The sequence below is a fragment of the Pocillopora damicornis genome, chromosome 8 (genome assembly GCF_964200805.1).
Source record: "Pocillopora damicornis chromosome 8, jaPocDami1.2, whole genome shotgun sequence".
Classification (NCBI taxonomy): Eukaryota; Metazoa; Cnidaria; class Anthozoa; order Scleractinia; family Pocilloporidae; genus Pocillopora; species Pocillopora damicornis.
Genome location: NC_142677.1, coordinates 22,908,841 through 22,919,226, shown reverse-complemented (window position 1 = coordinate 22,919,226; position 10,386 = coordinate 22,908,841). Strand labels below are relative to the sequence as shown.

The following is a 10,386-nucleotide window of genomic DNA, read 5'->3' as shown; positions in this document are numbered from 1 at the left end:
TAATGTATTTCATCATCAACTTACTGTTTTCCAATGACACCACCGCATCGGCTGTTTCTTACGCGTTTCAAACTGTTTCTGACGCCTCAGAAATGTTTTAAATTCAGTTTCTTCAACCTGTTTCTTTCAAATTTAATTTTTTCAAAATAATTCTGATGCATCAGTTATTTTTCAAATTTATTTTCTTCAAACTGTTTAATAATTCATTTTTCCATCTCTCGCCAAAAAAAGGTGTATAATGATTCGGCACTTTTTTTACTCTCTTTGCTATTGAGGATGAATTGAATGAGGTCGTTTTTGGTTTTCGCAATTGTATGACCACTGATGCCTGCTTCTGTTGCCATGTTTCTTATTTCAAACATTTTCATGCTTTCATCTGTTCTTCTGACATTTGGAAAACGTCTGACATTTTTTATTTTAACCATGTTTGTTTTTAATTTCGGCGTAGAATCGCTCAAGCACTCTTCTTTAAACACCACTTTTTCCAAACCGACAACCAAAAGGTAGTGCTTTTTACAGTGTTTTCGTTGTTAGAGCTGTTTTCCAGCTGCTATATTGTTGTTGCGGTGGCGAAAGAAAACCTACTTAACACGCCCACCTTTCGCTCGCAAATTTTCAGCGTATCCAAAGGTTGCATTTGATTGGCTATCTGTGTGTTTCTTTGAATTTTGACCGATCAGAATGTCTGGTTTGTTAAATTAACTGTTGTTAATTGTTGTTGAATTAACCCTCTTCTGCATTGAATTACCAGAAAACTGCATTTATCTCAACCAATCAGAACGGAGTAATTTTTTCATGCATATTGTTATTGAGGAAAGAAGCCTTCGGCCAAGCCGCGAGGAGGTATGTCGTAAAATCTTTGTGAATATTTTTAATGAGAAATTTTCTAACGTCAGACCCTTATGACTAATGAATCATCAGACAGGATTTTTGCTAGAATAAGATGGTTTTTGTGATACACTAAAATTAGTTTCTGAGTTTGGCGGGATTCAACACTATGAATATCCAAACCTATTTCATCAAACATACAAGCAGTTAGAGAGCCAGAGGAGGAGAGATGAGATAAAAAATTCTAAGTGTAAAATATCTGGAGTGACTTTTATAGGAATAGAATATCACGTTCAGAATCGAATTAAAAAACAAAGAACTGAAGAAGGAAAATTTCATTTGAGGTCTTGTTTCTGACGCGTGAGAAACATTGATGTTTCAAATCTATTTTCAAAAAACCTGTCTCTGACGCTTCGGAAACATTGATGTTTCAAATTTATTTTCTTCAACCTCTTTCCTTCAAACTAATTTTTTCAAACTGTTTCTGACACGTTAAAACTGTTCAAATTTATTTTTCAACCTGTTTCTGACGCGTCAGAAATGTTTCAAATTCACTTTCTTAAAACCGTTTTTGATGCGTCAGAAATATTTCAAATTTACTTTCTTCAAACCATTTTTGAAGCGTCAGATATGTTTTAAATTAAATGTCAGTTTGGTACACGTTTGAAAGAGCATCAAAAAGCGGTTTTCTTTTGCAAAAAAAGAAAATTCAGCTTTATTGAAGCACACATGCCTAACCAACCATACAACTAGGTGAGATAAGTCTTAAATTATCACCACTAATTGGCGTTACCACCAGCGCCATTGTTTGGAAGCCTGGCATGTTAACTCCTCCCCCGTTCGTTTAAACCGTGATGATGGCGGCTTACTTCCTGACGCCTGTTTACAACTCGTCTGAAAAAAAAGCAGCTAATTAGTCAGCGAAAATTCGCATAGATGTGATGTGATATTTTTCTTTGGGTTGGTATTTCCGAATAATAGGTCACCCTATCAAAGGGTTGCCCGACAATGTCGAAACATCCAAGAACGCCCGAGGGCTCTCCATTGTATACGTTTTCATTATTACCCAAAAGATGACAGCGGACAAGGTAGTTGGTGAATAATTCAAACCATTTGGATAAGTTATAGGTTTGCAAACGTCATTTAATTCCGAAAAGATCAGCCAGATCATCGCCAAGAAGGATATGTTTATTTTGAGGATTGTGGATTTCCAATTATCATTTCAAAGAATTCATGTCAAACTTTACTCCTTCACTCTTCATTGTATGTTGAAGAGCTTGGCCAAGGCTTTTGAATGAATAATTACCTTCTGAAATTGTCTTTACAGTTTGAGTGCCTTGCGCATTGAATACAAAGATTTCTTTCAGTTCGCTTCAAATTAAACCATGAGTTGAAATGTGTCAGAAGATCTGACGCAAGCTTGGATGGCAAGACTGAATCAGTCGATTAAGGATTTCGTTTATTGCATTCTCCGTGCACAAGTCAATGTCAGATCATCAATCTTGGGTTCATCAGGAAGTGCCAAGGAAGCACAACGTGAGTTTACGTATGGGTTGAGGATGCAATCAGATAGCTAGACATTTCGAAGAGCGCTCGGAGGTTTCAGCTCGCGATTGATGAGGCTAAAGGTAAGATTGATCTTGCACTCTCACCAGGTACTTGGCATATGCCCTCAAATCTTCACCTGAACACTCGGAATACTACTGGGTATAATAACACCCTGAAGAAGGCAAGTTCTGATGTGAAGCTCGGATTCAACAAATTAGTGAATTTGGAGTTCAAATCAGTCAGAGTAAGGCACATGCATGGGAGTTCATCAAAGATCAACAGGCCGAGATCCGAGGGATCCAGGCGCGAGAGGGCACCTCTAAAGCCTTTGGCCAAATCGCGAAGCGGCACCTTTCAAATACAATTAACAAGACTTTAACTGAAGTTCAGGTGAAGACAAAATCATCAAAAAAATATGAAACAAATCATGATATGGTAAAAGGTCGGTTTGATTTCGGCTGGACTGATATCAACGTTCTTGATCGCTCAACCACGAATATGGCGACTAACATTATCAGAAGCCGTTCCTTTTGACCTAGAAAGCTGATCACTGATCCAGCAGTCTTGGAAATGAAGCCGACTACTGAGCTTATGAGACCTGGGAGAATTCCCGCGATCTTACTGCCAAGAGTCTTAACACCATCCCCAACTCCTTCAGCGACAGACTTCAGACCTCTCGTCAATGCGCTCACAATCACTCCAATTGTTTCTCCGACCGCCAGAACAACAGCTGAGACTATAAAACCGTATTTCTTGAATATGTTTCTCATTGTCTCTCTTCGTGAGGTGCCTGTTTCAAGTTCTTCTGTCCATTCTCAAAAGCATCAATCTGCTCTTGATTTTCTTTTATCCTTTCTCTTGCTCTTTCTCTTATATCTTGGTATTCATTCTCATCATCGGCAATTCCACGATCCTCCTGAATAGACTTCTGTTTCTCTTCCATCTTTTTCTCCTTCTCAGCAATCAAAACCTCTCGACTCTGGGCCAAATGAGGTTTTGATTTGTTTTGGAATTGATGGATTCAACCTTTCCTTATTCGTACCCTTATCTTCAGTATACAAGAGATATGTCTTCTTGCCCTGGCCAAATATCTTTACCAGCAACCTTCCTGTTTTACTATAACAAACCTCGAGTTCCGAAGCCTTTGCCTCAGTATAAATTCTGGTAAGAGAGTTCCATGCCTTCTCATTTGAAGTGATGACACGCGAATAAGTAGTATCACTCTCAATGAGAGATGTTTCGGCAGTTTCCGATACTTTCTCTTGTCCCCTGTTCATTGTTGTCTTTGGAATTTCTTCACCTGATGGCTCCGTAGTTGAATGACAATCTGGTTTAAAAGGTGTTGTTGATTTTCCTTCATCTTCATCATCATCATCACCGTCGTTGTGTATCAAAAGAGGATCAGTATCTCCAAAATCATCAATTTTAAAATGAAATATCTATAATTTTAAAATGGATGTCAGTGGAAAAACCAACCCAAATTTTGAAAAAGAAGACGTCAAACGCCCTCAAGGCTGACGGTGTAATTCACAGAGTAACATTTAACCCTAATAGGGCGTCCCCAGGTGAAGTCCTTAGAGTCCTAGTTCTAAAACTTGATGACGTAGTTGTCCTCGTGCCAGGATCTCTTTCACCGATCTTTGACATGGCAGTTAGTGGTCACGCAAACAGTTATATAGTTAACAATGTCGCGAGAGCTCTTGTTGACAGGTTGACTGTGAAATTCGCAGGTGAAATCTCGCAGGGCACTGATGGTTATGATCTATTCAAGCTCTATGAGGACCTCTTCTTGACTAAGAATGAGAGGGCGAGCGTGTTCAGAGAAGGTATTCAATCTGTTGATCTTTCGAAGATCAGATGCAATGCTGAAGATAAAAAGAAACCAGGAGTTGACAGGGAAAATAAGCTCAATGATGTTTATCAGAACGAATGTAGGATTCCATTGGATCATGAGATTCTGAACGATCATGGTCTTCTTCTCAAGAGGTCTTTCTGATGAGCTTCTTTTCGAGCTCAGGCTTGCACCTGCATGCAATGTTGTGATAGGATCTGACGAGACACAGCTCGCTTGTGAATTGTCTGACATCCAGCTTGAGTTGAACTCATTCACGGTCAAGAACTCGCTGATGAGGCCTTGTTTAACTACAAAAAGGGAAAGAGATTCATGCAAGAACACGTCACTCATCTCAAGAAAACCTAAGTAGGTAACAAATCATGCGCGATCATCAATGAGAGCATCAATGTCCCAAGGATGTCAATGAAGGGACTTCTTTTTTTTTACGAGCCATATGTCGCTGGTGCTAGAGGCACTGAGAAGACATTGAATCCTGACGTAACTGAAGTGAAGGTGATTGTCAATGGAATCCCAAATAAGATCTGGATAGCAGCAGATATATCACGAATTTAAGAAAATATACCACATTTTTTTAAACACATGTTTCGACAGTTCTTCTGTCATCTTCAATTCTGATTTATACAAAGTACAAAGTTGAATTTAAAGTGTATAACAAAATGCTCATTGAGCAAAAACAAACCATGGAAACAAAACAATGTATGCAATTACAAGGAAAGTTTTAAATTAACACGAAAAAGTTGATGATTAAGTGTAGGTTGCTACCATTGAATGTGGATAGCTTCTTTGATTTTAAGTTAGAAAGTTGTGGAAGCGTGATCTAAGATGCCAAAACACTCGTCAGAACATAGAGTGCGACATAGTTGAGAATTTTGTAAGTGTCTGAAAATGTGAGAGGTCCCATTACTGACCAAGTGCTCATGCACACGCGTGAGTAAATGCTGAGGGGTTTCACCGACATAAAAACTTGTAAACCACACACGCACGGGGCCCACGAGGGATAGGGTCTTTCACACCAACTTATTAACTATTTTAAAAGACGAAAAAACCAACTTAATATCTACAACAAAAAAAGGGCCGATGTAAGTTAATTTGAAATAAAAGGTCAGCGTAGTGTCTGAAACGGAAATCATTTCATCCTGTCAGATGCTCAGCTCAACATCATCAACCGTGAGCTTGAAAGTGTGACCTATTAAGGATAACTTCTCATTTACAAAGACACTCTTTTGACAGAAGAAAAAATCAAGGCACACCATGACTTCTGTGCGGGAAGATACAACATAGATATCTGAAAATCTTCACAAAAGACAATCAACACCCCGATGGTGTGACAAGAGAATCGTTTAAGAGAATCATTCAAGAGGATCGTTCAAGAGAATAATTTTTACATCATCTTCAGAACTCAAGAGTGAGACATTGTGAACATTATTCACCTGTCAAAAATTCAAGTTGTCTTGAAATCAAGGTTGTCACCAAAATGTACAATAACTGTTTTTTTATGTTGACTTGAGATCAAGGTTAAATTCATGAGCTGCCTTAAAAATCAAGGTTGTTTTTAAAATGAGGATTTCCAGATTGTTTTCATCAGTTGTTTAACACAGGCAGAGACATAGCGTCGAAAAAACACACCTCGGCAGTTCGCGGAATAGTTGTTTCATGAAAAATTTGGTTAACTAGATTTCTACTTATCTAAGGACTTAATATTTGAACACTGTTGACGTCATCTCTATAATCAATAAGGTTATAGACAATGGGAAATTTTGGTCCATTTGATTAAGTTATGAAGTGTGACGGAAATAACAAAATGAAATTTTAAATGTTGATCCGCAACAAAAGAGGAAATTAACTTAAAGGTATACAAGAAAACTCGTTTCAAACATAATAATATACATGAAAAAATTACTCGGTTCTGATTGGTTAAGATAAATGTAGTTTTCAGGTAATTCAATGCAGAAGAGGGTTAATTCAGTACAAAGAACTAACAAACCAGACATTCTGATTGGTCAATAATTAAAGAAATTCACAGATAGCCAATCAAATTCGAGCGAAATAATGACCGGCATTTTGAGGTTTTTTTTCGCCACCTGCAACAACAATATAGCACCTGAAAAACAGCTCTAACAAAGAAAACACTGTAAAAAGCACTGCTTTTTGGTTGTCGGTTTGGAAAAAGTGGTGTTTAAAGAAGGGAATTGCCAAGGAAATCGAAAATTACGAGCCGACCCAGGTTAACACTTTGCTCGAGCGATTCTACGCCGAAATTAAAAACAAACATGGTTAAACCTCACAAAAAACGATTCCGAAGTGATTCGGACACGGACTGAACAATTCCTTGAACTGTTTAGCCGGACTTTGAACTTTCTTGCACCTTAAAGGCGTGAAAATATCATTGTATGTTACTGTTTTGATCTAACGCACAATGTCACTTACAGGGTTTGGATAAATATTTTTGCACTTGCTGCACGCGCTTTGCCTCTGCATAATTATGAAAAGCTATCTCGTATTTTTTCATGTATATTTAGTGTTAATTTTTTTTTTTTTCAGACTTCAAATTGCACTCGCCCGTGGGGCGAGTGCAATTTTGTTAGTCTTTGAAAAAATTTACTCGTGCTTATTTATTCCAAATTGCACTCGAAATCATGTGATTAACTGTACTAACAAATTCAGGTTTGTCTCCGTCCAGGTGATGTATAACCAGCATTGATCCTCTGCACAATGGTCGTGCCTGATACAGCTAATTACGCGATCACCACCATACTGTTAACACTTGTCGCTGTGGACATTGCAGGAAATACATTGGTTTGTTTGATCATAAAAAGACACCTTCAGATGAGGTAATTACGAGTTAAACTCCACTCTTCGTATGTTCTTTCCTTACATATCTGTATTTCATAATAAATACACTTTTTGGCATAGTCATGATGATTAGGAGGAATTCTTAAGATTTACCTCATAATAGCGGAGCTCGCAGAGCGTAGCCCCATAATTATACAAAATAGCAGTAACCCCTCAAGCCGAAAAAATATGGATGTACGACCGTACGACCGTACAAGGTGCTACTTTTAACATGCGTGGTCAACTGTACCGCGGGCACGCCGCGGGCTTTGTTCAGTAGTCCAGTGGTCAGTGCACTGGGCTCCAAGTCGGATGACCCAGGTACTAGTCCAGGCCGGAGCAAGGCGTTGTGCCCTTGAGACGTGTGGAGAAAAAAAGTGCGAGCTCCGCTTTTAGGCTTGGCTAAATCTATATATTACATTTACGGGTTGCCTCTTGTGTGTCTTACTTGACTGATATCTTTGAGTAGAAATTCATTCAATGTCCATTACCTAAAATTTAGAATCAGTCTTAATAGTGTATTAGAAAACGTTGATTTTTAGAAATTTCAGGGTCGGGTGAAATGCGTTTGATTACGAGTCAATCTTTTGATGCTTTTGAAATTTCTTTAGAGGTATTTTACTTTACAAAAAAAAAATATATATATATATATTCAGTTGTTATCTTCCCTATTGACCTTTATGAGTTCGCTCTTTGACTCCAAAGGACTCCCATAAATTATTTACTCGTGAACCTGGCTATTTCCGATATCCTGTTTGCAACATTTATCACACCAAAGATTGTTGTAAGCTTCAATATAACTCACCCGGATGGAACTGCAGGCTCAGTCCTTTGTAAGTTGGTGACAGGTGGAAATCTGGCCTGGCTTCCTGGAATCACCTCAGTTGTTACTTTGGTAGCTATTGCTGTGGAACGATACTATACTGCGCTTTACCCACTGGATCCAAAGAGAAAACTGACTTACCGTAAGTTTAAGGTGAGTCAAAACATTCCCATCGACTTACCAGGTGAAAATACTGTCTGAGGTCTCTGACCAGCTGTTATTGAAAAGGAATCGTTTATCAGCGTTTTCTGGTCCGTTCGACGTTTAATTTTCACGAGCTTAGATCTCAGGATCCGACATCGGAACCTTTATCTTAAGTTAACAATCACCTCCATGTCCTCCAAGAAATATCAGGGAAAGTTGACTTGGAATGGGTAATGTTTGAAAATAAATTCATCCACAGACTCAGTCGAGAACTTCATTTGGACCCAGTAGGGGCAAAAAAATCTTTGTTTGTATATTACATTTATAGCAGAGGTAGCATACTCATTGTCAAATTCATTGACATGGTACAAGAAGACTAATTGTCATTCCTCATGCCATAAGTACGGTCATTATTCCTTACGCAAAAAGCGCGGTCAGTATTTCTTATGCAATAAGCATGGTCAGTGCATTTACCTGAATTTGGATATTCGATAACGACATATGTTATTCCTAAACTTGAAATATAAATTCATGATGATTATGAACGTAATAGAATTCGAATTCAATTTTTTTATTTCAGGGGTATGCATAGCCTCTCTTGATGACCGAAAAAGCAAATACACCTCGGATCAAATTATTTTCGAAGAAAATGAAACGCTTCCATGAATTTATATTTCAGGTGATCGTCCTTAGTTCATGGGTGTTCTCGCTGATTTTCAACTCACCAAAATTTTTCGTCAGGACATTTGATGACCAGAAAAATCATTGTGTACAAAGCTGGCCCAAAAGGTGGATGATTACAGCTTCCTGCTTGACGTGGTTGTTTCTGATCGTAGTTTCCGTTGGCATAATGATTGTGTTATACTCTAAAGTAGTATACACGTTATGGTACAAACCCAACGATGGCAACCCACTAAACTATCAACAACGGGTGAGTTAATAATTTTAAATTATGTCTGAAATAGTCAAACCAATTCAGCTTATACTGAGTCAGTTTAGTTAGTAAGGCTGAATTAGCCAGAGTAAAGGTATAAACAATTCTCCCTGTGGTTATTTGTTAGAGCTCCAGTGAGAGTACTTTTATTTTCTACCTCCGCATGACGAGTGTTTACCGCAAGGTCTACAGCTGGGTCGCAAATATATGCTACAGAGTTTTCATATAAATTTCTACCTCAAAGTCTCGAAGAATTATGTTGTCAACTTTACTAAGCATTCACTTTCCTTGCCGTTAACAGAAAAATAAAATAATTTTAACCCTTGATATCGGTGAGGATTTAATTGGTAATAGCATCTGAGTTGACAATATCTTCTCTTTCCTTATACTTGATTCACAGAGTGTGCTGAAGGTGCGGAAACGCGTCACTTTGATGGTCATAACTGTCAGTGTCATATTTGCGATTTGTTGGGGAGCAGAGTCAATTGAATACGTGTTAAGATTTCTCACGACTCTGAACATCACCTTCGTCCATATTACCATCGTTGACATGATGGTGTTGTTTAATTCAGCTGTTAACCCATTCATATATGCCCTCCTGAACCATCAATTCAGACAGAAGATCAGAAGAGTGACTTGCTGCCTAAGTTCTGTGGTAGCGCCTAGGCCACGGGCTGAAACCGGCACGAAGAAAAGTTTTGTGGATGAAACCAAGCCTTTTATTCTTAAATAGCTGATGACAAATGGCTCAGAAGCCGTCAAAGTACCTAAGTTCTTCCTTGTTAGTGGCCAAAAATCCCCTTCAGAGAAAAAAGACTGCATGTAGTAGAAAACTAAGCCAAGCTTATATCTTGACCACGGAATCTTTGTATCGTTTACGACCAGTATGGATCATAGAGAGCGAAGGAATTAAACTGAAAACATATGAAAATCATATAGAAATCATTTTTTTTTCAGGCATTATTTTTCACTACTAGTTAAGTAGTATTCATAACTGCGAGGATCGCTTCCATTTCGTTTCTTCAACCGCAGTGTACATATGTTATTTTCATGTATTTACAGTAATGAATTTACCACGTGAAGGGTTTATTTGTAACCAACATAATGACCAGCTCCCAGATGACTTGTTATCTCAGTTGGTAGAGCGCTGCACCGATATAAAAAATGTGAAATAAGATAATTTGTTAACAGTCATTACTGTAAGTTGCGCTTATAGTACAAATATCGTTTTATAATGCAAAAAAGCTCCAAAAAAGGCAGATGAAAACAAGTTTAAAAACAAAAGGCAGGAAAGATGAGAAAAAAAAAAAGAAAAAGAAAAAAACGGAGAAAGGACTGGAAGATAGGGAAACTCAGAGGAGTTCCTTACTTTCATCCCAAAATCCTAGTTCTCATCCATACTACTAATTCTCTTGATCGATT

The 10,386-nt window shown here is 38.0% G+C and overlaps 1 protein-coding gene across 1 annotated transcript; it reads left to right on the top strand.

Annotated features, from left to right (window-relative positions):
• The first annotated feature begins 6,928 nt into the window (after window positions 1-6,928).
• Window positions 6,929-10,136, top strand: LOC149041840 (pyroglutamylated RF-amide peptide receptor-like). Its single transcript, XM_089180535.1, has 4 exons — window positions 6,929-7,062; window positions 7,769-8,039; window positions 8,710-8,961; window positions 9,365-10,136. The coding sequence occupies exons 1-4, from the start codon at window positions 6,944-6,946 to the stop codon at window positions 9,695-9,697; spliced, it is 975 nt and encodes a 324-aa protein (XP_089036661.1). The 5' UTR covers window positions 6,929-6,943; the 3' UTR covers window positions 9,698-10,136.
• The last annotated feature ends 250 nt before the right edge of the window (window positions 10,137-10,386 follow it).